Below are 26,855 nucleotides of genomic sequence, written 5' to 3' on the forward strand. Positions count from 1 at the left end.
TCAGCCGGAGGAGCGCACACGGGCGCAGCCCTCACGCACAACATGGACCCCCCGCTGCCATTTTGCGCGCGCCGCTCCCCACGTGCCCCGGACACGGGGGACGGCCCCGCCCGCGCCCTGACGTCACGCGAAGCGCATGCGCCGAGCGGAGGCGGGAGGGGGCGCCACCGCCCGAGGCCGCGGGGCGGGTTAGCCGGAAGTCGCCGAGCCCCGCGCAGGAAGTGGCCCCCGCGCGCACGCCGCCACCAGCGGACCCCGGCTGCGGCCGCCCGCGCGGCCCTTTGTGACTCATGTGACTGACGCGCGCGGCGCTGACCAATGGCAGCGGCTCCTCCCTTGCGCGCCTGGCCCCACCTCCCCTCGGGTATCACGGCCAATCGGGAGGGCAAGTTCGCCTCCGTTGCCATCTCCTCCCTGATGGATGGGTGAGAAACCCAATGAGATCGCTAGCCCCGCCCCCGCCCCGCCAATGGGCGCCGCGCAATGCGGCGCTCGCGGGCCGGGGGCAGCCAGGGAGGGCCCGGCCGGACGCCCCCGCCCCGCGGCGTCTCCGCGGGCGCCGCCGGCCGCGCTCCTGCGTCGGGGGCAGCCGCCCCGCCCTCCCCCCCGCCTCCTTGAGGGGCTCCGGCCGCCCCCGGCCCCGGGCAGCCCCGCCGCCCGCCACACGTTCCCTGGCTGGATGCGACACGGGGCGGGGAGGAGCCGCCCGGCCGCTGCGTGCGGGGGCTCTGCGCGCTCTTAAGGTGGCCCGAGAGCCCGACGGGACCGGGACCGGGATAGCCGGGGGTGTCCCCCGTGGGGCGGAGGAGGGCGCGGCAGCGGAAGCGGGAGCTGCTTGGTGTGAGGGCGGCTGCTGGGGAATGCCCGCTCGGCCGTCAGGGTGAGGGAAGCGGGTGGAGGTTTGTACCGGGAGATAAGAGCCTGTCACATGAGGATTCCCGCTGCAGAGACGGGGAGCGGCGGTTTGAGACAGTCTGTGCCTTCCTGTGTGTCCGAGGCTGGGCCAGCAAACACGTCCCTCGACGATTGTCCAACCTTTGAAACTTTGGAGCTCCCGGCAAGTGCGGTTGGCTCTGGTGGAGATATCAGGTACACTGGCTTTCTTGTAGTTAGAATCCTAAACGTGTAATTGAAGAGCTGATTTTTAAACCACCAGTTTTGGCTTTTCGATTTTGCAAGAGGCATACAGGCATAGGTATGTCATTTACATAGAGAACACCAAGAAATTATTCAAGATACACAACATGAGTAACCAATAAATTTTTACATGTGTATCTACAGAGTCTGTGAGTTGGCAAAAGACCTCTGAGAACATCAAGTCGAACCTTTGACTGAACACCACCATAGCAACTAGACCATGGCACTGAGTGCCACATCCAGTCTTTACTTAAAGACTTCCAAGGACATAGGTTGTACCACCTTCCTGGCAGCCCATTCCAATGTCTAATCACCATTTTCTGTGAAGAAATTCCTCGTGAAGTCCAGCCTAAACCGCCCCTGACACAGCCTGTGGCTATGTCCTCCTGTCCTGTCTCTTGATAGCTGGGAGAAGAGGCTGACCCCCACCTGGCTGCCCCCTCCTTTCAGGTGGTTGTAGAGTAAGAGGGTTACCTCTGAGCCTCTTCTCCAGGCCAAACAACCCCATTCCCTCAGTCATTCTTGTACTTGTGTGCAAGTACATAAACAAAGGTTTTTCTGGCGAAGAAGGGTTTTTTAAAAAAGCCCAAGCCAAACACCTAACCCTGCCCAGGGAGAAAAACATGTTAGGATACCTGCACATTAGATAGGATTGCTGAGATGCCTGTTTATTACTAGTTAAAAATGGAAGGAACAGTCCTTCAGCCAGGATGTAGAAGAGAATTCCTTCCCAAAAACTGAGACTTTCAGTGTCCCAACTGCCAAAAACCAAAGCCACCTCCTACACCTTCCTGGATGCGAGAAGCCCCAACTGCCCGCTATCCATCTGTCAAAATTTATAGATCTTCTTAGACAAATATTAACAATTCAGTCATGCGCAAAGCCTGTGGCATATTGAAAAAATTGGGAGAAGGATAAAATACAGTGAATGTAATGTAAAAATAAGCTACGTGGTGACTGGCTTACTCTTTTTCCCCATGTCTCCATCTGCTCTTCTCTGTCTTCTATTTAGCTGTGAAAGGCTTTGGGATGTGTCTTTGTTCTCTGAATGCTGAATATGATGATGGATCACAATACATTTATCTCTGTGCATTTCTGCCACACTGATCCTTTGCCCTGCCTCCCTAGGGCACTTTTTGTGTTGGATGGTAATTTTTACGTTTACATTCATACAAGCAGTGGAACAAGTTAGTTACATCATACCTTTAATTGTCTGTAAAAATCAGGCAGTACTTCAGATATTCATTCGAGGAGAGGATCCTGAAAACCAAAAGGAAAAATAAGTAGGGAACACACATCGGATGCCTGGCACACGTCGAGTCCAACCACAGCTTTTTAACACCTCTGCATTTGGCTACAGATCAAACAACTTGCAGATACCACCCGTCTGCCTCACAGCACAAGGATGCTCCTGCCTTGTCTCTCAGTGAAGAGTAGTCTGAGCACTGTGTGGACACAAATCCTAGCTAGAGGGGAACTAGGGAACATGGACTAGGAGTAGCAGACACACCCAAAGACCACCTAGCCCAAACAGAAGTCAGAGGCAAAACAACAGGGGAACTGAAGCTAGGCTGTTCTCGCAGGACTTGAGTGAGGCTGGGAGAAATAACAATAGGACAGAGCTCTGCTGTGGCACTGGGAGGGAAAGAGATGGTTGTTGGTCCTTGGTAATGATCAAGAACACCATAATTGGGATCTGTAGTGAGATAATGCAAATAGTATGGGGAAAAAGGCAGGAAACCCTTCTTGACAGAACAGGTAGTGGCATAAGGAGAGAAGTTGTGACTAGAGCTGCTGGCATGGGTGGGATAGTGGCATAAGGAGGGAAGTTGTGACTAGAGCTGCTGGCATGGGTGCAGAAGAAGGGGATAGTATGGGAGAAGGAGGACACAGAATCTTGAGAGGATGGAGGATAATGACTTGACTTCCTGAAATGAAGGTGTGGAACTATGGCACAGGTTTTGACCTGTCGAAGGAATGCAAGGAGTCATTGCAGGTGCAATGGTAAATTCAGCTCTGCAAATGCAGCAAGTCTTAAAACACCCCCTCTGCTATCTCAATTTCCATATTACCGTTTCCAGAAGTAAAAAAATTATTTTCTCAGAAAGTGCTGTTTCCTCCCAGTGTATGTGCTGTCCTCTACTTCAAGCCTTAGAGCAGTGCTACCATTTGGAAGGATTCAGATGTGAAACCACACACAAAAAGATGAGATGATGAAATACGCGGTGACTTTCAGATAACTGGGATAGGGGCCCCAGGGGGGACTGTTTCAGTCATGCTTTTCAGATTGACACATCAAAATGATCTGCATACGACACTGTCTGCTGGTGTATGGGACACCAGGCAGCACCTGCTCCTCCTCAGACATTTTAGAGTATTGGCTTTATTTGGCGTGCTTTATTGCACAGTCCCCTTTAATGTTATAATGAACTACTGCCTTGGTCTGCATCCATGAGACACATCAACAGGAGACTCCTAGTTATTGGCCTGCTGGGTCAGAGTGGGACAGCACTGAGTGTAATTCAAAGTCACAGAATGAGTTAGGTTGGAAGGAACCACAGCAGGTCATCTGGTCCATCCTCCTTGTTTTAGCAGGGTCCTCCCAGAGCGCATTGTGCATGATTGCATTCAGATGGTTCTTGAGTATCTCCAATAAGGGTGACTCCATAGCCTCTCTGGGCAGCTTTTTCCTGTGGACAGTCTGTACAGTGCAATTTACCTGCACAGTAAAGAAGTTCTTCCCCATGTTCAGGTGGAACTTCCTGTACATCAGCTTCTGCCTCTTCATCCTAGTGGTTGGCACCGCTGAGAAAAGCCTTGTTGCATCTTTTTGGGACCCCCACTTTAGATATTTATGCACATTAATGAGGTAAATTAATGGGGTTTCCTATATAGTTCTAGCTGGCTTTAATACACGGGAGAGATAGCAATGAGACCTTTAACAGGATTGTGGTAGAAACACCTAAGATCTAGTGATGTCTCTGCAATAGGTTATGGACATACACAATGCTTGAGGGAAGACTACTAGAGAGGGAGAGCTGCATTGTTTTTGGGGTGGGAGTTGACTCGGAGCACTCAGGGCTGAAGCAGGGCACCACCGCTGCATGGGCGGTGTGAGCAGCGCGGCTGGGCAGACCCCGGCCCGGGGTGGCCATTTGTGAGCCCCCGTGCCGGGGCTGTTACCGGCTGTCGCAGGGGTGCCTCCGCAGCCGCTGCCCCCCACTTACAGCGGCGAAAGGCGGCCTGCGGGCGAGGGCCCCACGGCCATTTCCGCGGTGAATCGAGCCCCGTGCGGGGCACGGCCTCGGCCGGTCCCGGCGGGCGAGCAGCTCCTCCCCTCTGCCTGGCAGAGCGGGCGGGCAGCCCCTGCTCCCCCGGCCCGGCGCCTCCTTAACCCGGGAAGGCGGGGGTGGCCGCGGCTGGGGGAGCCGGGGGAGGCGGAGCGGCGGCCGGGGAGGAGCCGGGGCCTGCAGTGGAGCCGCAGCCCGGAGCAGCAGCCGCGGGAGCGGCGGGGCCTGGAGAGAGTCAGCACCGCCCGGGCCGGGCCCCCCGCACCGGAGCCCGGGGAGCCCCCCGGGGACGAAGCCGCGGCCCGGCGGAAGGCGGCGGAGGCGCCGCGCAGCCCCGCGCAGGCCCGTGAGCCGCCGCGGCCTCCCGTGGTAGCCGAGCCCGGGCAGGAGGAGCTGGGGCCTGGGGGGAAGCCAGGGACAGCGGCCGGGGTGGGGGGACACCCCCGTAGCCTGCTGGGGTGGGGGAGAGACCCTGCCCGCCGCCCCCCGCCCCGTCCGCAGCCCCGTTAGGCAGCCCCGCGCCCGGTGTGGGGACACCCCGGCGCCCCCCCTTGCCAGGCCCCTTCCCCGCAGCTGGTGAGGGAGCTTAACACTTGCCCCCTTCCCCACTAACCAGCCAAGGGTGTGCGGAGGACCCCGGCAGCCAGCCCCAGTAACTATCTAGAAGCAGGTCTGCTCTTTCTCGGTGTGGAACAGAGCCTTCTGGAGCTCCTTCGATACTTGTTACGGGGAGAGGTGTCCTCAGACCCCAGTTCCTGAGGATTGTGAGAATAACCTTTACTGCCGACTCCCTCCTGCTGAGGAAAGTCTTCTCTCAAGCAGAGCAGACAGCCCTTCCCCAGATCAGGTAGTAGTGGGTGTCTTTACAGAGGAAATCCTGTATGCCCAGGAGAGGCAGTTCCCAAGACAGGAATAAGTAGGAGCTCCAGATACTTACCTAGTAATTATTTACATCTGCTCGGCAGGTGATAGAGCAAAACAAGGGAGAGAAAGCAGAGAGAGATTTAGCTAGTCTTTCCTTTTCCAGTTGCTGTTAACTGGAGATAAAGGTAATTTCCAATACTGATCTCATCTTCCTTCATCCCAAGGAAGATCCCTCATCCCCTAATCCCAAGAGGGTTTTCTTCAAATACCCCGTGCAAGGAGAGAGGACACACCTCCTAGTTACAGGGAGAGGAAAAGGCAGATTTCACTGATAATATCCACTGAGATAGCAAAAATTTTTTTAGAGAGAGAGATTTTTTTTTCCTCTTACGGGCAAGGTGTACCTAGAGAAAAGAGATTTCTAGGTAGGCAGATTGGGGAAATTGATTTCTGAAATATTCTGACCATCAGTGAAAAGGCTGTTTCCCAGGGAACACCCCTTTAGTAGTTAGCTGCCAAAAGGGAGAGAGGATCTCCATCCCGGGATAAAAACAGCAGTTTTAGGGGACTGACAATCCCCTAGCAGATTGTTTTAATACTCAAGATCCTGATTTCATCCACAATCCTTTCGCCCTCGAAATATTTTTTGAAGAAGCCCTTGGAATAGCTGACAGCAACGGTCTGAGTATGGGTCTCAGAGAAGGAGTGTGAAGGGCAGCACCCCAACAACCAGCACCGAAGATAATCCACCTCCCTCCAGAAAATCTTCCAGACAGAGTGAGTGACCACATTATATCACCTCTCTATTCCTAGCTGTCTTCTCTCGCCTTCTGTCCTTGTTTTCTGTGTCTTTTCTTCTCTCACGGTATCTGCATGCTTTTAATCTTTTAGCTCTCTCTGTTTCTGGACCTCTCCCCACCTTCTTTTTCTGTGTGTCTTTCTCAGTCTCATTCATTTAGCTGCCTTATGGAGCTAAATGGAATTGACCTGATTCTTTTCCTCACTATTTAGCTTATGGGAGACCTTAGCCTGATATAATTGTAAGATGCCTCTCTACCCTTTCCCTTCTACTTTCTTTCCCTGGTCTATTCATCCTAGACTCAGCCTTAATCATCACTAGTGTGAATTAATTTCTGTCATTTAGGGGTCATTGAGAATGATAATAGTGGCCAAAAAAAGCTTTGAGGAGACAGGAGCAGTGATTTGTAGTGCCGGGGTCCAAGGATGCACCCATGGGGTGGAGTGTCAGTTCTCCATGTGGGTCCTACTGTGCTTGTAACTGTGGGAATAAAATCATTGTGCGGTGCAGACCTCGCTGTGCTTGGGGTCTGATTCTACAGATCCCCATGCAAATACCCTGAGATGCATGTCCTAATGTACCTAAGGGACTGTGGGATGAATTCTGGAAAGAGTGCCCTTGAGAGTGGGTCCTGTGGTGCTCAGGGGCCTGGGAATGAAAGCTGTGACAGTGCTGGTGGAACCTGCTCTGAAAGCCAGAAGAAGCCGTTCGGTTGCCACCAGTCTTCATCTGTGTTTTATGCTGCATTCAGGGGCTAGGAATGTGAATCCTAGTGCTGGTGCTGCGTGAGCCAAGCTGCTGCTTTTTGTAAATGAGGCAGTTAATTCCCAGCCACAAATGAGTATTCTGACACCAGCGTAGTGATTTCCTGAGAAATCAAGTCTGAGGGAGACGTCGTCTCAAATAAAGCCAAAGCAGATTCCAGGAGCAGAAGAATCTTGGATATCTCACGGTGAGGTATTACTGTTTCTAGTGAGATAGCAGTGAGGAAATCCAAGATCAAAGGGCCAGGACAGGGAGCCCTTTTGGAGAGCAATGGTTAAAGAGGGAGTCCCTGAAGAAGGAACTCCTTGGTGTAATGTGCTTGCAAGATCAGACAAAAGATGCCAAAGTGATTCCCCATTTTGGCAGAGAATTTTGTCAGTTATCCATAGCTTCAGAAGGTGACTCTTTTTCTAAGGGAAGGCTGAACCACCAAGCATACATATGTTCTGGGGGTACTGTTAGATGCCCTCCTACCTGTTGCCCTATAGTTATGCAATCAGCCTGTTTTGAGTAGAGCTGTGTTATCTAGCACAAGGGAAGAGATAACTGAGGCATTTTGGCCTTTGTACATTCAAGGGGATAAACTGACTTTTCATGCTCGTGAGGTTAATTTACCTCACGCTGCCCCCTTCCTCACGGTCATGACTTGACATTTTTCAAGTGCTTTTGCCTCTGATGGATGCCAGGGCACTTTACAGAATATATACACCAGCCTTAACAAAATTCTGCTCTTCCACAACAATTACCTTTCTGCATATGAAACATTTTTTTTTCTTCCATTAATGATAAGGATTCTGTATTTGCTGCCTGAGCTTTAAATGGTCTTTACAGACATAAAAGACTGGAAGTGGTGTGCTATAGACTAATGGTTATTTATTTGTTAATTGCTGACAAGGCATTCAGTACTGACTTGGACACCAAATTAAGACAATCTCTTCTCAAAAGATCTCATAATCTAAAACACAGCTATACAAAAGCTGGGACATACTCATAAATTTTAGGGAATAATTTTTCGTGAGCACAGCTCTTCAAAATGATCATGGTATTCACATCAAATGTTTATCACAGGTGAAAATGCAGCTTCCTCTGAGATGGAATACTGCAGCTGCTCTGCACCATTTATTTTATACAAAAGTATCTATGCAAGAAAAAGGGAGAGTATTATTTATCTTCATGAAAGTGCAGGGTACTTTATAGACACGCTTAAATGGAACTGTTATGTCTATAAGAGTTTACATTAAGAATGTTAAACCTGACCACCTAAAATTAGACTTTAAAAACCACATTAATGTACCTTTGTAAATAGCCTAATTCTCGTAGATGCCTAGGAATGTAGAGTTGGTTTCAACAGAAGCAGTGAAGTCTTCTACATTTAGGGAAAAAGACACTTAGTTGTGCGTATATGGGTTTGTAGATTTCAATTTGGACTTTCATGCTTCCAAAAGTTGACTTTTTAAGTTGAAGCAGTCTGATTTTGTCCTATGGGCACTCAGCTCCCCTCTGAGAACTGACAGTAGCATTTCTCAGGTCAAGCCCTTAAGCAAAATGAAACGAGGTGGTCTAAAGAGTTATGGGAAAAGGATTATATTACTGAAAGATCATGAGGTTATAATGCTGTTTAAGTCTGTGTTCTATAACTTTTTGGGTTTTATCTTGAAGTGTGGCTTTGAGGGCAAGTTTCTAGGATAGAATAAGGAGTCCAAAAAAGTTGGAATAAAAGAAGGAAGCAGTTTGAGGAGTTGGTATCTAAGTTTTCAGACCAAGAGAGGGTTGTTACTACTGTAGTCCTTCTGGTTTGGGGTTTTTTGCTGAGTTTTTTTTTCCCTCTCTAAAAATACAGCGGAATGTTGGTGTCTCTGAAGAAGTTTATTCTTATCACAGAGGTACAGGTTACAGGTTACTACCTCTTTCCCTAAACTTCAGCTGACCTTCATGTAGTGGGAGATTCTGTCTGCATCCCAGTTTGGATCTTTGGCCCTTTACTTCAAATGTCAGAAAGAAGGAGTGGTTAATGGCAACTGTGATATGGACAGCTGTCCCTCAAGAGCAGGACTGAGCTGATTATCTCATTTTACACAGCTGTCAGACAGGAATTGGATCTCAGTTATTAGCAACCAAAAAATGAAAAACGCTTCTGGACTCATTTTTCCATTTGCTTCTCCCAACCTTGGGTAGAAGAGTAACCAGTGATTTTCCTGCAGAACCTTCTATGTTTTTGTAGTACTCCATTTGCAGAATCTGTTTCTGAGTGATGCTTCAGAACTGAAACTTTGAAGGATACTGTTTTGGTCTGGGAGGTGTATTAGAGAAGATGAGTAGCCCCTAGATTGATGGGCAGCCTAATGTGATAGCCTAACATGTTTGAACTCTCCAGTTGTCTTAACTCTGAAGCCTAAAGAAAAGCCTTTAATTTGCTGTATTGTTGGCAGTTGCACATGTTATTTAGCAAGAATATCCAGCTGATGTGTTCAACCTCCAAATGCTTATTGTCTTTGTAGGAGGCAGTATTGTTACTTGCTATCTGTTTTTGCTGGTTTTGTTTCCTTCTTCCTTCTAAGGGATATATGATGAACATCAAAATCCATAAGATATTTCTGCCCTGAACTCACATTTTTCACTTTTTAAAGCCGTCTGTGTATATGTATTACTGAGAGAGAGAGCAAGCATGTAGCAGTATGTTTTCACAATTGATTAATTGCAAATTTTCATCTTAAGCTTGAAGTGCAAATGCAAAATACTGTGAATGTTTCAAATTTTGGAGATCTCACAGCCAACTTTAAGACAAATTTAATCCTATATCCTGTGATGCTTTGCCAGGATTTGGACTAGATTGTTGTTTTATCCATCTGTCTTTGACCTGACCAGGCTTCCTGTTGTGAACCTGATACTTCCTTAGGTAGGCAGCCCAGATTTAAAGGTAGACAGCAGAGATTTTGGTACTGCCTGACCTTTCCTGAATACCTGGGCTCCATAGCATCATGTGGCACTCGTGTTCCTCTCCTGCACCTTTAAGGCCCAGCGTGTTTCCAGCCTGCCTACTTCTTGATTCGCATTTTCTCCTACACCCACTCCTCCTCTCAGTTGTTCCTGCTTTTTGCATCTCTTTTCTCTTGTGGTCCCATTGGCATTCTGTCCTATGGTCCTAGAAGCCTAAAAGCTGCATTTCTCTTCATCAAGCAAGCATCCCTCATCTTCTCAGTAGGATTCTTCACTGGCAGGAGTCTCTTACTGCATCTCACAGGCTCTGGTCTTACTTCTACACCTGCATTTTGACTTGTTCCTAGTTGCCTTTTGTTAGATTATATGCCTGTGGACAAATAGGATTTTTTTGTCTGAGGTTATCTCAAGAAACTTCTTTTTTTAATCACTGAAAATAACCAGTTCTGCTTGCCTAGGGAATAGCACTTGGTCTCCATAGTCCAACTCAATTTCATTCTCCCTTCTCTTCTGGCCCCTCTCCTTCCTCAGGAATAGCTATATTTTGGTTAGTTAGAATAAAATCCCCTTCTATTACATTCTCTGGTTCCCTCTAGCAGTTGAGGATCTTGGTTTTCAGAATTAGGCTGAGCATTTTGTGAAAGGCCCAGTACCTCATTCCTCATCTTTCTGAGCTGGTCAGTTTATTTGATGTGAAATCAAGAACTAAGGGAATGTGTGTTCTTTTTTTGGCCTTTTTTATGTATAACAGAGACTGAGTAATGAGGGACAGGGTGAGATGATGAGTGAGAGCTTTTATACCTCGAGGAAAAAATATTTGCTTTTTTGTTTTTTACCATTAGCAATTCAAATTTTGTTTATGCTCTCTGCTCTGTAAAGACCGTGGCTGATTATAGCAGAAATATGTAATTACTGTTAAAAGTTCAAATCTGAATAATTGAGAAAGATTCTGAACACTTTGTGGTCATAAATTAAAAGAGCAAAGTTTCTGAATTTGCAGTTTCCCCTAAAAAAATTATTGTTAAGTAAAACCAAGACAAATTCTCCCTCCCCATCAGGAACTTGCAGAGAAAAATAAACAAGCTGGTAAAATAGTTATATCTGAAATTCTTTTTATCTCTACCTGAACAAAGTAGACAAGGTTTGACTGTAGAGAACTGGTCTGGGTTTTGGGAGAGCAATGTTCTCTGCAAAGTTCTGCTGTTCCTTTGCTGGCTCACCTTGGGCTGCATGCTTCTCCATGCATGGCTTCCCATATATCCTGGAATAGGTTATTGATCCTTTATAAGGGTTCCAAAATATAAGGATGAAAACCACTTTCTAATGGCTGCCTGCTCTTGCTGCGGATTGCCTTAATTACAATGTGATATTGAACTTAAAACCTCTATATGCCCTTTTTTTTGGCATTAGGAAACAGTAGAAGCCCCAATGCGTTTTTGTTTCATTTAAGGACCAGTCACTCCAAAATTGAAAGATTCTGTATAATTGTGTGCAGTCAACTTATATAAGTTGACTTCAGTGTAGATATTCTCACTCCCTTGAAGCTTCTCCTGAGATCTCTAATGACCTTTTCTTGGCCAAGTCTCAGGGTCTCTATTCCACCTTCATCCTTCTTGGCTTCCCTGCTGTTTTTGACACTTGATCATGCCCAGTCTTGAAATCTTGTCCTCCCTTGACTTTTGTGACAGTATTTTCCTGGTTTCCCTCATAACTATTCCAGTCATTCATTCAGTAGCCTCTGCACTAAGCTGTTTAGTTCCCTCCATATTTTTTTTTCATAACTTAGACACAATGACCCACTTCTAGTATCCTCTCTTTGCTTTTCTTTACCTCCTTCATGCCAGGGATATTAAATGATGCAGCTTTGCATACTACCTTAACATAATTTTTAATTAATTGCTGCAAGTTTAAGACCCCTGAGGCCAATGTGGAACTTGAGAAAGCTCCTTTGAGATTTGCCTTTGTTTCCTGCTTTCCTCTGCTGCAAGCTTCCACAGTTGGACCTATAACATGTTCGTGCTCTGAACATACAGTGTAGGACTCATCTTCCTGTTCATGGCTAAATCTTTTGCTGTTTCTTTGAGTCTCTTTGGGTAACCCTTATGCTTCCTCCTTCATTTCCCATCTCTGTTAGTGTGAGCTGTTCTTATTGGCCTCTGAGAACTGTGTTACCTTCTCATCTTGTTAGCATCACAATTGCTGAGGCTGTCCTCCTGGCATATTTTCTCAACACATTGCCATCTCCTCCTTGACAAGCCTGCGCTTTGGCTATCATCCACCACATAAGGTTCCAGCTTGTTGTGCTCACTCTAAGGGGCCTTCACATTTCTGTTTCTCCCCTATCTGTCGCTGTCCCTTACTGCATTGTCCTTTGCTGTCCCAGCAACACAAGCATGACATTGTGCTTTTCCTTTTTTTGCATGAACATCTCTTTGCATTCTTCCTCAGCTGACTCATACCTTGATACACACGGGAATATTGCCAGCCAATAGAGGCCAGACATACTGGAAAGTACTTATTTCATAGAACCCTAGAATCATTAAAGTTGGAAAAGGCCTCTAAGATCATTGGGTCCCACTGTTAATTGCATATTTACAATTAGCTGTTTTCAAATATGCAAATAGCCATTATTTGCATTTTTGAAAATTATTCAAAGGTCTAACTGATACTCAAATGTACTTGTCTTACTGTATGTACCCCACTCTCCCTGGCTCCTTTTGTGAAGAAGCATGATTGCAAAAGAAATAAAGATTGTTACAAGCAAAGACACAACATCTTGAAGACTGGAATGTTCAAGGTTAGAGCAGAATAATATTTACTTGCAGCTGCAAGGTGACAACTGTGGCAAGCATGTGTGTGGAAGAAAGGGACTTCTTTCAGTGTCTGTAAAGAGATGAACAGAAGATTTAGTTTCAGGATGATGATACACAAAATGGAGCATTTTGTGAGTAGGATGCCAAGCAGAAGTACTAGTGTTTTAAGTAAAAAGAAACCATTAATTGGTGTGTCTTCTGTGGTAGTGTGGTTCTGAATCCTCTTGAATTTCAAGAGTGGTACAAATCTTTTCGAGTTGTGAGCCAGGCAGGGATTGTCAGGTGTTTTGTCTACTGAAAGAGAGTTCTGTCAGTTTGAGAATAACAGCTAACAGAATAGTAAAAAGGAATTATGTTAAAACAGTGGTTGAGACTTAATTTATGAGCCTCACACAGTATTATTTGATTCTTCTGATCATTCTCCAACTTCAATTTCAGCTGTGCTTTGCTCTCAGACTCCTCTTTAACAGGCTTCTCTGCAGTGCTTTGGTAATCTCAACCCTGGGAGTATGTGCTCTGTGTACGTTTTGGGCACGTGGTATTCAACTAATCTGCACTTGATACTGATTTCCTTTTTTCCTATGAATTCAGTACAGGGTTCTTGCTACTGCTTGATACCCATTTCCACGAGTGGGTTGTGGTTTGTTTCAGCAACTGTTGCAGAGTTCATATTGACTATTCTGCTTTCAGTGGTTCAGCCTTTGGTGAACAAGTTCTGACCACTTGCAGTCAGATTTTCATTTTCCCTGTATGTGGCTGATGTTCCTTTCTCTACCATAGAAGCCTTTCACTATTGCTGTCATTAAAATGCAAGGCTAACAGTAATTTTTCACTGAGAGACCTAATTTTTAATGTGAATAAGAACACAGTTTTCGTTTATAAGCATGTTACTTTCTTTTAACCTGTGTCTCTGTATATGTCTTTGCAATGCTGTGCAGATCTTCTGAGCAAGATAGTGCACGTGCTGCTCTACTTCTGATGTTGTCTCTAATTTCAGAAACAATCTGGGTATTAAATCGGTGTTTACATATCTTCTGCTGCAGGTTTATTACTGGATGTGATTCTGATAGGCAGGTAAAATTGAAATCCTTCAGCTTGGAGCCTCTCAAAAGGCTGGGGGAAATACCTGCTCTTACCTACCATTTCTCTACCACAGACTTCCCAGTTTCCGAGGGAAAATTTAATTTCAGATATGTGCTCATAAATTTGACTTATTCCGAAACCAGTTCCCTCTACCTTTCTCAGTGTAAGAGTAATTGTTCCGTTAATATTCTTAAAGCAAATGTCAAAGATTTCTCTCCTGCCTTGGCATATGCTTGGAATTACAGCTGCTACTTCCATCGGTGAAATATTGCGTAGTGATACCAAGGGTGGAGGGATGCTGCAGAGACACTTCTGCTGTGGTGATGTATTTTCATTGCACTTCTTCAAAGTGCTTGGTTTACTTTTTACTTCAAATCTGTTATTGGGAGGGTTGTCATGGGACATTTGGCTTATTATTAGAATAAATCTTTTCTAGTAGTCTTATTACAAAGGAAATAATTTCCAGCTCAAAGGTATTTTATGTATACCAGTATTCGCAGTATCATTTACTGTTTCTTTTGACAGGTGTTACGCATTCCCCACTTTACCTTACACAGCATCATAAATAAACAAACTGGTCCTAACTTTGAGCACATATTTTCAGACTGTCTTAGGAGTGTCTGCAACGTTTGTGTAGTATTTCTCAATGCTTTTTTTCCCTGTATGTTTATAGAGCAGACAACAAAAACATTTGATTAGTTGGTCTTATTAAAATCTGGCAAGGCCCTAGCTATGCTCAATCTTAGCCTGTTATGCCCATAAAGATACTGCTTCTCTTGACATGAGCATATTTCAGGCTTTGGCTATAATGCCATCTGTTGATAAGTTTAAATAAGCAGGTCAGGTTTTGTAAACTATACCATTTGTCAGTTTCAAACAAAGCTAGGACATAATTGCCTTTGGAATTGAATCCTGATGCACTTCCAACATGAGGGTTTGGGTGACTTTATAGTTCTCACAAGACCTCATGCTTCATTAGTACCAAAAATGCCTGTACAGTCAGTGCTGTTCATTTACTAAATTCAAAATATAAATTTATAGCCTGCTTGTGTACATTTCACAAAATGGAGGGAATTGAAAGGTCCTATGATAAATGTGCTATCATGATTTTATCTAATCTGTAATGACAGTGAAAACAAATTTGTTTTCTTTTTATTTTTCTTTGAGACTTAATATGAACCTTATTTTGTTGAGATTTCTATTCATTACAGGAAAATCATATCTGTATAACAGTTTAATTACAACAAAACAATTAGTCAAGCAATTTATATTAAGCTATACATGGCCTAAAAGTTTTCATCTTCCTCGAACTGGTAATTTTCAGTACCCCCTCAGTGTTTTGTGTGACTTGGAGCAAATTTTCCATTCAGGATACCAGAGTCACAGTACTGCCTGTGTTCCATGAAGCAGCACACTGAGCGTTCAGAGCCGTGCCGTGTTGCACACGCAGTAGTTCTGAGCAGGGCTGTGGAGTCAGAACCTGACGCGTGGACAGGTGCACGCTGTGACACTCACAGGCAATAGCACACCGTGTGCTCTTAGGTGACAGTGGCTTACTTTGGTTGGATCCCTTTTCCCTTTGTGGCTCATGACTAGCGAGAACCATGTGCCTCCTGTTACCATATCTGCAAGCCTGCAATTGGGAAAACATTTTTTGGCTTGTTCTACTGCTCCCCAAAAAGGGAAGCATGGTTCTAGGGTATGAGAATTTCTCTTAGCTCCTTGCCCCCAGGGATGGGTTTTCCTCCTTTCATATGGCACTGAAGGCAGAAGGGTGCTGTCAAACTGCGATGCCTTTCTTTTGTCAGTAACATGACACCTATCATTCCTTCCAGGTTAAGTTTTGTTTTATGAACAATACCCACCAGCCTCTCTTCCTTCATTTGATTCCAGAAATATAAACATTTCCTGAAGGCTTCTCACAAGGAGTTACCAAAACGATGGATAGCAATTTCAGTCTGGGCAGATAATCAGTATCCTCTTTTCTTATTTCTTACATGAAACAAGTATTTCTGTGAGAATGTTTGCTTAGAGAAGATCGGATTTTTAAGTGTTTTATTCCTGCCATCCTAGTTCACACCACCTTCTTTATGAGGGAAAGCACATATCTTAAAATGGCAAATTTCTCTTCCTTCTAGACTCAGCTAAATTATTTTCCCCTTCTTGTACTGGATGAGGACACAGAGTTTTTTGAGCGTGTTATTTACACAAGTACATTGGAACTGCCTTTTTTCACCAAAGTAGAGGCTCTTCATTTCTTCATGCATGTTTTACTTTTACTCCTCACAATGTGACATTATTTTAGAAAGGTTGTAGTCAAATAGTCCTTTTTTTGACAGTTTTTAAATCTACTAAATACCTTAGAGACTAGGGGTATCTCTGGGTATATTAGACGGATATTGTTAGTTAGATCACTGGATCTGTGTTTCAGGCACTGAAATACAAGTAGTCACCTATTCATAGGTGTTCTGCAGCAATGTCTGTCATTGCTTGGTAGTCTGTTTTAGTTTTTTCTCTCAAAGTTCATGTTGAGAAACTTGAGCCTCCTTTAAATCTTTTTGTCATAGTGTTTTGTTGGATCAGAATACTAGCAAATAAAGCAACAGTGAAAGTAAACACAGAAAAATGTAAATGTAGAGATTTATTCTAGAACAGGCATCTTCTGTAGGCAGTGCACAGCATTGTATGGCTCCCTATTTCAGTCCCAACTGGTTCTGCCTGACCAGCCCTTGAATCCAGCCTTAGAGAATGCTTCAGGCTATAAATGTTTATTAACTCTGTGCTCAGTGGGACCCTTAGTGTGTTGTTCCCCACATTTCATGTGTTTTTCTGTCCTGATGGGCAAGTAGCAGTGACCCTGGGTAAGATCTGGCTGGCTTAGAGTGAGCATTTGCAGAGTAGCAAAGTACAGATTTCTTCAGCACTGCTAAGGGATGGCCCTTACTGTCCCATCAACAGGAGCCTGGCTTGCATTTGCAGCAGGAGCTTCCGCTTGCTACTTGCAAAGATTCAAAGTAAGACAGCAGTTTTCCTAGAAAGCTGTAGGTCTAGTCTGAAGTGAATTAGTGGTTATTAAAAGGTATTCAATGCAGGAATTTTCTTTAATACATTTTTCTTATGAATTGGACGGATTCTTGTCTGTTTAACTGTAGTTCAGGATCCGTGCTTGGCTGGACTTTTTGCATCTCTCTGACCTGTCTGACTTGGGATTGTACTGTAACTGTTTAGTGCTTGAGAAATGAAGACTCTGCTGTCGCCTTCCAGCTGTTGATGGTGGTTATGACCTTGGCTACTCTAACCTTGCTTTTTAAATTCAGCCAAATACATAAACAGATAGCATTTACCTTGTAAAGTGGGACATTGTGAATTCTGGTCTTCGACTTTCTTTTTACTTCTTGAAAATTAATTCTGACTTGCTAATGTGGTAGGATTTTTAAAGCACCCTTTATTTCAGTTCCATGTGCTTATTAGTTATTACTGGCTTTTTCTTTGTTTGAGTGGGATCATAAGAGAAGAGTTCAAAAGATTTGCCAGGCAATAAGCTGGGAAAGGAAAGTTGGAAGAATGATCAGCTGCTCTGGTTTGGCTGCAGTCTTGTTTTATCATGCCATTTAGTAGTGTCAAGCTGATGCACCAAATACTTGGGTCAGGTGAATGAGAAATGCAACATAAATTAACAGTAATATGTACTGCATAGCAAATATTCTTTTAAATAATTTAGTAGCCAATTACACGAAATTATTGTTGCCCTGAAAGTGTTGTGGAATTGCCACCTTACCTAGTGTTTGACTATGTTTAATTATTACAGATCCCATATTGCCAGCAAATCCAGTAACATGATCAAGTGCAAACTTGGAAAAAAAGGTCTTATTCCACTGCTTTGAAATTTCCCATGTGATTGCTGTTTGGTCTGACTCTTTGCTTTCAGTCCTAAATTACTGTCTAGTGTATATCTTCTTATCTTCTTAAAAAGCTGCTGTGTTTTACTGAAAAGTGTTTCAGTACTGGGTGACAAGTGCATATATAGACACAGGGTTTAGTTTGGGGTTTTTTTGGGTTTTTTGGGGGTTTTTTTGTTTTGGTTTTTTTTTAAGATTTTTTGATTTTGTTTTCTTGTCAAAGATTTTTATAAGCCAAGGAATAAAAATATTATATTTCTTAGTGTGGGTGTAATCTGACCCAATTCTAATTTTGCTTGTCTCCCTGACGAGTCTATTTTATACAAATGCACAAAAGCTTGTGTATTTGATGATGCAGATGTTGCATATCAGCCTTACATTTTACTGCATAGCCAATCATCCCAGATGCTCTACTGACATAACCTGGGCAAACCTGAAGCTCTGTCAAAACAACAGTGCTTTCTTCTGTTTCTTGAATTTCTGTGTTTCAGATTGGTATCTCAATCTGCCATATGCTTTTATAACCTAATTTTCTTGATTTCTCTGCTTGTCTTTAAAAAGCAAAAAGGGGGGAGGGGGTGGAACAGATAAATTTGTGTTTATTTTACTTTGGAGTTGTATTGTTAATGCAACTGATATTTCATAATGGTTTAACAAGAAGCAGTAATTTTTTTTCTGCTTGCACCATAGAACTTAAAATTTATATGAGACGCTTACAAAATGAAGCATTCAACTTAACATTTAGTTGTTTGTTTTCTTCCGGGTGGGGTACTACTTTTAATGAGGGCAAAATATATTGTTGCTTTTCCCTTGTATTATTCACAAAAGAATAGTCTTGCTATTTTTTTTAAATTTGTGTAAATTTCAAATGTTTGATACTAGATTAAGTCAGTCAAAACGAGTTGTTCAATAAAGCTCAACTTGAGGGGGCTGGATAGTGGAAAGCCTTTTGCAGCTTGGATCAATTAGCTGTGCAGCAGGTAGTGTAATGCCTGTCCCAAGTGAGAGTGTGGCAGATGAGTAGATGGGTAAGTTGGTAGCTGATGGGCTTTTCCTTTCCTCCCCAGACATAAAAATGTTTCTACTCGCCATAGATGCTGTGATGCTGCAATTACACTTCTAAGTCTGGGTGCCTAAGAGTGAGTGATGGTGTTAGCTGTGCAATTAGGACGTGTTTCCTGAGGCCAGGGCTCTGATGCCACTGCCTGTGGGGGCTGAGGGATGGATTTTGTTAGGGTATTGTGTAGGTGTTTGAGCCCTAAGAGGTGTGGGGAGCACATGCATGGAAATGAAAGGTTTAGCGCATATGAATGCGTTGGAGTATGGACTTCATTGCTTTGGTGCTGTGAGGCACTGGAGTGCAGAAGTGAAAGGTAGAATGCATATGGGTGTGGGGGAAGAACGGGTAGCTTCGGTGTCAAAATGCTGGGTGCATCTGTCTCTGGATCTGTGCATCCACACTGTGTTATTGTCAAATGCCTATTTTTAGAACAAGTACCTAATTGGTATTCATGCAGATGGGTGTCTCCCTGTCTCATCTGATCCACTCATCTGAGTGATGCACTCAGTGGGAGGTGTCTGCTGACGAATCTTTCCTAAGCAGAGTGTGTTCATGTCAGTCTCTTCTCTCTTACATGTATGCAAGTGTTTAATTTGCTATACAGCCATAAGTGTGTTTGTGTGTTTGCCTTGTCTATGCTCCAGCATGCTCAAAGAAAGTACCATTTAATCTTCTGGAATGACTAATTTCAGAAATGAAAGGTATAGAATTTGCATGCCTTCAAGACATGTTTCTTCTCTTTATGCAAAGAGCAATGCAAGTTATGGCCTTGGAAACTTAGCTCCCTCAGTCCAGACTTCAAGGGATTGCTCCCAGTATAGCAATGCAGCCAGTTGTGAGTAGGAATGACGGACTTTCTGCTGCCTGTCCACTGCAACAGACTACAGAAAACTTAGTGTGCTAAGTGTGCAAGTTCATACAAGTTCATGCTGCAAAATGTTTTCTTCTTATAAAATAATTATGTAGAAATCCCTGTATACAACTGCTAGCCAGGTGTGGTTTATTTTTCTGAGGGGAAGTATATAACGTTTATGAGAGAACGTTTATTCTGAGTCTCTTCCTGCAGCAAACTTGTGTGATTTCAGACAAGTAAGTTTTTTCTGTGTCTCAGAATTGGAGAAAATACTTGCCTGCTATAGTGTGAATTAAGCAGAATTTAAATATATATATATATTTTTTTTTTTAGGAAAAACTGGTTATGGCAGGCAAAGCTTTAACTATTATGAGCTTAATATAGTCTGTTCCAACTTGACATGGTAGATGTAATTATCTATATATAGTATTATGCATGATCTTGGTGTTTTAAAATGAGATATGTAATCCTAGCTCTAAGGAATAGGATTCATTATAATGTCACCTAATGCAAAAAGAGAGGCTAGGCCTCAGAGAGAAATTAATTTCCCCTCAAATTAAGATAGTCCTGACTTTGCAGATGATCTAATTAAATTGTGGTTTGTGTGTGGCATGAATGAATATTCCCTTTTAGCTATGATTTTCCTCTTACCTGACACCATAAACGTACTGGATCACATGTAATCTTGGTGAAGCGTACCAAGGTTATATGGATTATGTAGTAAAGGAGTGAATGTGATATACCTGCTGAAAGGGCCCCACTTCCCTTAAACAGATCTTGGCTTTTTACCTGGGAGCAGTGCCCTGGGGTAAGCCTGCCCTAGCAATGTTACCATCAGTGTGGAAAAGCACTGTCCCCTCTGCCCTCAGTACGGATGGTCCTCCCTGAGGCACAGTCATGGTTTATGGAATGGTTCTGGCTAGCTGTGAGTAAGATAAATAAATTAGGATGATCTTCATACAGGTATTTATGATAGCAGGAGGAGAAGGCAAATGGATGTTTCTGTTCTTAGGCTTCACCTTGTTTGTGTCTCAAGGGTTTCCTTTCCTCTCCTTTCTCCTCACAGATATTCCTGCTTCCAGCAGCATGGCCTCTGACCTGGAAAGCAGCCTCACTTCCATAGACTGGCTCCCACAGCTTACTTTAAGGGCTACTATTGAAAAATTAGGGGGTTCCTCACAAGCAGGACCTCCAGGGTCTGCCCGAAAGTGTCCCCCAGGCTCACCAACAGATCCCAACGCCACACTGAGTAAGGATGAGGCAGCAGTGCACCAAGATGGGAAGCCACGTTACAGCTATGCCACTTTGATCACATATGCCATCAACTCATCACCTGCCAAGAAGATGACGCTTAGTGAGATCTACCGTTGGATCTGCGACAACTTTCCCTACTACAAAAATGCTGGTATTGGTTGGAAGGTGAGGGCTTGCATCGCTGAAGTACCCTTTTTTGCCTAATTATAAGGCTTACTTTCTTAATTCTATGCAGAATAGCTTCACTGATTAAAATAAGACTGATGTAAAACTAAGTTGACCAACTGGAGAAAATGCAGAGCCAGCAGTCCCATTTTCCTGAGAATTTTGTTGAACATATGTGGGGGTCCACGAAGAAGGAGTGCACACAAAACCCACCACCACCAACCAAGGAAAACAAAAAAAAAATCCCCCACAAAGCACACATCACTACCATTCTCTGCATCACACTGATGCTATTTTCATTGCACCTTCTATAGGTGTAGAGGTGGTTCAGCCCCATATTAACTATCTTAATCCGTCCCTTTCCATAGCTTCTGTTCTGCCCCATTCCAGCGATGTGTAGTGAGCTTTGGCTTTTATGTACCACCCTATTTTCCTCTGCTCCAGCATGTACTCAGAAGATTGTATGTTTTTGTTGTAGCACTTACTTGTATCTCTTACTCTCTCATCAGAACTCTATTCGTCATAACCTCTCTCTGAATAAATGTTTTCGAAAGGTGCCTCGACCAAGAGATGATCCTGGGAAGGTAAGAAATCTGCATGCTCCTGGGCAAGCAATTTAAAACTGCAGGGAAATAAGCTGGGGTTGCCCCTTTCTAACTCATGGTTGGAATTTGAAACCTAAAGTGTAGGCAAAAATGGAAGCAGTAGTAAGATTTACTGCAGTCCTTTGGCTACAGAAGCATTTACTTAAAGGGAACCTGTAAAGGAACTTTAAGGGTTTTAGTAATTATTTTTCTTACCTGTGATCTTCAGTTGACTTTAAAGATAGTGGCAGAAGTCAAAAGTGTGATTGAATGTACTTTATTAATTTTGTTTCTTTTTCTTCTTTATCTTTGTGTGTAAAATGTGAGTATAGTCCAACTTGTTCTGCTATGAGAGAGCATAGTGGCTGCTGGTGAACAGTAGGACTGTGATGTGGCATGGATTTCATGGAGGCAGGATCCATGGAAATGAGAGCAGAATTGCTACCTATATAGATTGCAAAGTATTTGGTGTTGGAAAAATATGTCATCATCACATAGTTTAAATCTGTAGAGATTATTTACGAGTAAAAACTCAAGAATTTAGGAATATGTTGGCTAACTAAGGAAAGCTGTGATAGTACGCATAGATTGTAAAGGGGGATTGCTAGCAAAACCAAGACTTGGCATCTTGGCATGCAGATATTACTGTCTGAAAAAGCCCACAACCAAACAAGCAGGAGGAGATGGTAGGGGTAAGAAGCTGTGTATTTAGACACAAGGATTGTCTCCTCCCCCTCATCCTAAAGTTGCAAGAAAGGACCATTTGCTCAGGCCTTTATTTCAGGTTATATTTAAAGGACTGCGTGGTGCTCAGTTGGCATCTATAAGTGAAAATAGTAGATCTTTGAGCATCACAGCTCAAAAATACCATTAATTATGTGGCTTATTCCAGGAAATCCTGACTGACTTAAGGGTATATGTTTGCAGGTGTTCATTGGCATGTTGGGCTGGGTTTATAATGAAAACCTGTGCTTGTTGCTTATTCGGATTATTCAGATCTTGATGGGAGGTTAAAACAAGCTAAATCCAATTTAGAGTTCTTTTTATACTTAGTCAGAAGACAACACTCATAATTATATGCTGTTTTATATTGAAAGGGAGGTCTAGGGGTTGACATGTACCCCTATCCTCTCCCAGATGGGAACAATAACATTAGGCTGATGAGATCTGTTCAAATTTTTAATATCTCCAGGGATGGAGATAGCAAAACTGGGCATTTGTTCTAGTTCTGCACCACCATGATTGTGAAGAAAGTTTTGTTTATATCTGACTGTACTTTTCCTTGCTGTAACTTGTATTTTTTACCTCTTCTTGTGCTGTACATTTTTGAGAAGAATTTGATTCTGAAAAGAATTTGATCTTTTATAATACGCTTCCACAGTTGAAGGCATTGGTTTGATCCACTTAGCTTTTTCTTGTCCAAGCTAAACAGACCCCTCTTTACATAATTTGTTTTAGTTCTTAACAGTGGTTTATTTCTTAGCCATCACGGGCCCTCTGTGGATGCTTGAAGTGTAGTCTCACAATCATGAAATAAGAGCAATCCTTCTGGCTGTCTCTGCCAAATACCAACGTTGAGTTGGTTTTCATGAGTTAATCATAAATTCAGATTGTGAGGAAGCCACTGAAAGGAGTGTGCAGGCCCAAAAGAGTTCACTCAGCTTGGATCAAACCGTCCTTTTGTGTCCTGTCTCAAGAGTGATGGAAAGTAGAGGATTCTGCCTTCCACCAGTAGCATTGTTCCCCATAGTCCAATGCAACCCAGTGCAAGAAAGGAATCTCTTGGCAACACCTGAGTCTCGGTTGTGTGAGGTTCTAGAGGATGGTCCTTGTGGTCCTAATGTTTAGTTGGTGCTGCATTTCTTGAGTCAGCAGCCCCCTACTTCAGGAAGCTCTGTGATTTCATCATTCATTCACCCACGGGTTTTCTTTCCAGGGCTCTTACTGGACAATAGATACATGTCCAGATATATCTCGCAAGAGGCGGCATCCTCCAGATGATGACGTGAGTGTTTTTCTTTCCACACAGCATGGAGTGGGCTGGGAATTCCCTTCCAGCACCAGACCATGATAATGTTTTTGGGGTCAGGGGGTATAGATGGGCAGAAAGAGGCCAGGACTGACCTAGTACATATGTCCTGTTGATTGCCTGTTGTTGCTGCTATTCAGTAGCAAAGTTAATCTTGTCTGAAGTCCTTTATCCTGACTTTTCAGTGACTAAGGCCCAGTCCTCCTCTTTTTTAAGCCATGAACTTCTACAGCGGGGGAGCTGGCTTCCCATCTGCAGTTTCACTTCTCCATCTGTTTTTGATTTCTGCTCCTCTCCTTCTCTCTTTCTTCCCCATCCACAGATACCACAAGACTCCCCAGAGCAAGAAGCAAGTAAAAGCCCCCGAGGGGCTGTTCCAGTCAGCACAGAAGCCTCTTTGCCACCTGAGGCCACCCCTCAGATGTCGATCCAGAGCACCACCCCCATTGCTAACTACAGTCAGGTGAGCCGTGGGGAAAAGGATAGAAGTGGGAGGAAAAGGAGAGTGGGAGGAGTGCATGAATGGAAAAGCGAAGTGGTGAGGAGAGGGAATTGTGAAAATTGTGATATGGAGGCAAAAATAAAAAGAAGGAAAGGAGCTGAAATTGCCGAGATGGAAAATAAGGAGGAAGTGAATTTTAGCAAAGGGTTGGATGGGGATAAGGATAAAGGCATAATGGTATTAGCTGAAGAAAAAGCTGGAGCCATTGTGCTGTGGTTGGTGTTCCTCAAGAAAATGGTGTTTGGGAAGATTTGTTGGAAGATGAGCTAAGTGATACAGGATATCAGTACATGTTCTATGTGTATCTAGTCTGATCTCTGTCTCAAGCTGCAAATCCTAGTACAGACTGAAGGCCTTATTTCTGCCTCCCTTAGCAGGGTGCAGGGCCTGTGGATGTTGCCTCTACTGTAGCAGGGGGGCAGGGCCGTGAAGGGGCCGATGTGCCACCTCCGCTGTACAGTGCCAACCATGACTTCAAGTTCTCCTACTCCGAGATCAACTTCCAGGACCTTAGCTGGTCCTTCCGAAATCTCTACAAATCCATGCTGGAGAAATCATCTTCCTCTCAGCACGGTGAGTAACTACATGCGTCATGTGGGGTGGGCAGGTATCTTCCCACACAGTCTTGTCCATTTGGCATCTCTCAGATCTTTCCTCGTTTAGGAGCCTGTGCAAACAGACTTTCCTTCTTTGGCATGCTGTAATTACTTCTGCCAGGAGCTGATAAGAAATCTGCACGTCCTTTTATGCATTGCTCCCCCTAGTTCTCTCAGAATAAAAAAGCACAATGATTTAAAAATGCCTTGTGTTGATACAAATGCAAATACTAAAATGGCAGAAGCTGGGAAAAATGAAGTCCTGAAGAAAAGCATGTCAGAGAAACATTCACAGTCTGTCAGACTAGAAACCGTAAGAGGGAGGGGATTGTTGCATCTGGAGTTTCTCAGAAGGAGAGTGGAAAATCATCATTGCTGAGATCTGTTAAAAGTAGGATTGTACAAGGCCTTGGAGAATTGAGCTTTGTGGATTTAGAGCAGAGAAGAGAGGGCCTCCAACTCCATTCATATCTTGCATTTCTGGGAGTGAATAAGCAGCCAGAAGAGGGCAGAATCACTTCAGGGATGAGATGCCCATGGAAAATACTTCAGAAAAACTTAAAGCTCTTTCTGCCTTTAAACACTCTTCTAAATATTAATCTGGTGTAAAAAGGAATATGTTGTTACATGAGTTTTTCGCCTGTGCTATCAGCCATCACACAGTGCAGGCAAAGTTTGCCACTCCAGAAAGGGCCTCCTGAGCTTGAAGCTTCAGTGAAATAAAAATGTATATACTTTCACTGCTGTCATCATGCTGGCACTCCTATTAGGAGCCTGTTGTGTGAGGTGTTGTAGTATGAGCAAGCTAGAAAAATGTAGATAAGAACCTTGGCTTGGTGTGTTCCTCTGATTTTACAAACTTAGCAGCTGCTGTTTTTTTCCCTCCAAGTTGTAGGCTGCATGGCAGTGTAGGAAAACTTGCAGTTTTTGAAAAAATTTTGTTGGCAACTTTTGAGTTAGGATGGCAGTATTCATCCTTTTGCCCTAGGACAGTAGTAGGATACTCGAAGGGTTGATGTTGAATCTTGTGAAAATGTGAGGCTTGCTTGCAGATGGTCAAGTAAAGGTACTCAAAGGAAGAAGTGAGTGGCTCAGGTTAATGGCATGCAGTGCCCCTGACTGGTTTTCCACAGAGGTTCCCCAGTGTATGGGGAGAATGGACAGGGGAAGCAGATAGAAGAGATCTGCTGAGCTCCTGGTGTTGGGGAAGGATAGAAAATACTTGATGCTCTCACGTGTAGAGGTTGTCTGAAATACAGGAGGATAGACATGACACACCCAGTGAGTCAGGAGGAATGAAAGTAATAAAGGAGCCCTGGTGTGTGCAGTGTGCTCTTTGTACAAAAGCAGAGTCTTTTATGACCTCTTATGATCAATGTGGGAAAAATTGTGAAGATTCCTGACCAAGCTGCTTGTAAGAAGGGGAGCTGAGGGGAGTCTTTGGAAACAAGCAAGTCAGATGCATTAAGTTATCAATTTCCTAAATGTTCTACTGTTTAAGTATGCTTAATGGTCATTTATAGGAAAACAACATGTGCTTGACATTTCAGGAGAGGTTGGGTTACTTTGGTCAGTCTAGGAAAAAATCCAAGGAGGAACTTAAGTGCCTAATGCTGTACTAAAATCCTTCTGGGTCTTTGTTGTAGAGCATTTTGTTTTGTGTCTGGAGCACAGCAAGGGCATAACTGCACAGGTGATGGTTGCTGGCAGCCTGTAGAGGGCACTCCTAAAGCTTCATAAATATCGGGATGAGCTGTGTGAAATTAGAGCTGAATAATGTAAGCCGAGGTCTGATCCAGGCTCTCTTAAAGCTCCTTCCTCTTTCATTTACTCGGCAGGTTTCTCTTCACTCCTTGGTGACATGCAGCCCTCCAACCACAATTACTACATGTACCAGCAGCAGCAGCAGCAAGGCCCCTCCTCAGTGGGTGCTGCTCCCCCACTCCACACTCCAACCCCAGAGGGTTGCCCATCCCAAGGAGGAAAGCAGCAGGGTGGTGAAGGTTATGGCCCTCCGCCAGTGATGTCCATGCACCCGCCCCCGATGCAGCATGGAGGTTACCACCAGCATCAACAGCATCACCCACACTCCCACCCACAGCAGCAGCCACACCAGCAGCAGCAGCAGTCACAGGCTTCAATCAACAACGCTGGCTTTGGTGAGTCCGGGGTGATGGAAAGCATGAATGGGGGAAAAGGAGCAGTGAGGAGCCCCCAGACAGAAA

General features: G+C 44.2%; 1 protein-coding gene across 4 annotated transcripts in view; it reads left to right on the forward strand.

The window, feature by feature from the left end:
- The first annotated feature begins 596 nt into the window (after positions 1 to 596).
- Positions 597 to 26,855, forward strand: part of FOXJ2 (forkhead box J2) — a 31,368-nt gene continuing 5,109 nt past the window's right edge. Inside the window, exons 1-8 of one of the 4 annotated variants that reach the window (XM_071433005.1) lie at positions 633 to 1,089; positions 5,944 to 6,068; positions 20,567 to 20,919; positions 21,429 to 21,503; positions 23,440 to 23,508; positions 23,855 to 23,995; positions 24,409 to 24,607; positions 26,469 to 26,789. In XM_071433005.1, coding sequence (XP_071289106.1) covers positions 20,587 to 20,919; positions 21,429 to 21,503; positions 23,440 to 23,508; positions 23,855 to 23,995; positions 24,409 to 24,607; positions 26,469 to 26,789 — 1,138 coding nt within the window. In that variant the 5' untranslated portion in view covers positions 633 to 1,089; positions 5,944 to 6,068; positions 20,567 to 20,586. Of the gene's footprint in view, positions 1,090 to 4,557; positions 6,069 to 20,566; positions 20,920 to 21,428; positions 21,504 to 23,439; positions 23,509 to 23,854; positions 23,996 to 24,408; positions 24,608 to 26,468; positions 26,790 to 26,855 lie in introns of those variants that run through there. The other 3 variants (XM_071433007.1, XM_071433008.1, XM_071433004.1) reach the window with 3 other exon arrangements.

Source organism: Agelaius tricolor, unplaced genomic scaffold (genome assembly GCF_023055355.1).
Source record: "Agelaius tricolor isolate 1412-34295 unplaced genomic scaffold, bAgeTri1.0.p SCAF_9, whole genome shotgun sequence".
Taxonomy (NCBI): domain Eukaryota; kingdom Metazoa; phylum Chordata; class Aves; order Passeriformes; family Icteridae; genus Agelaius; species Agelaius tricolor.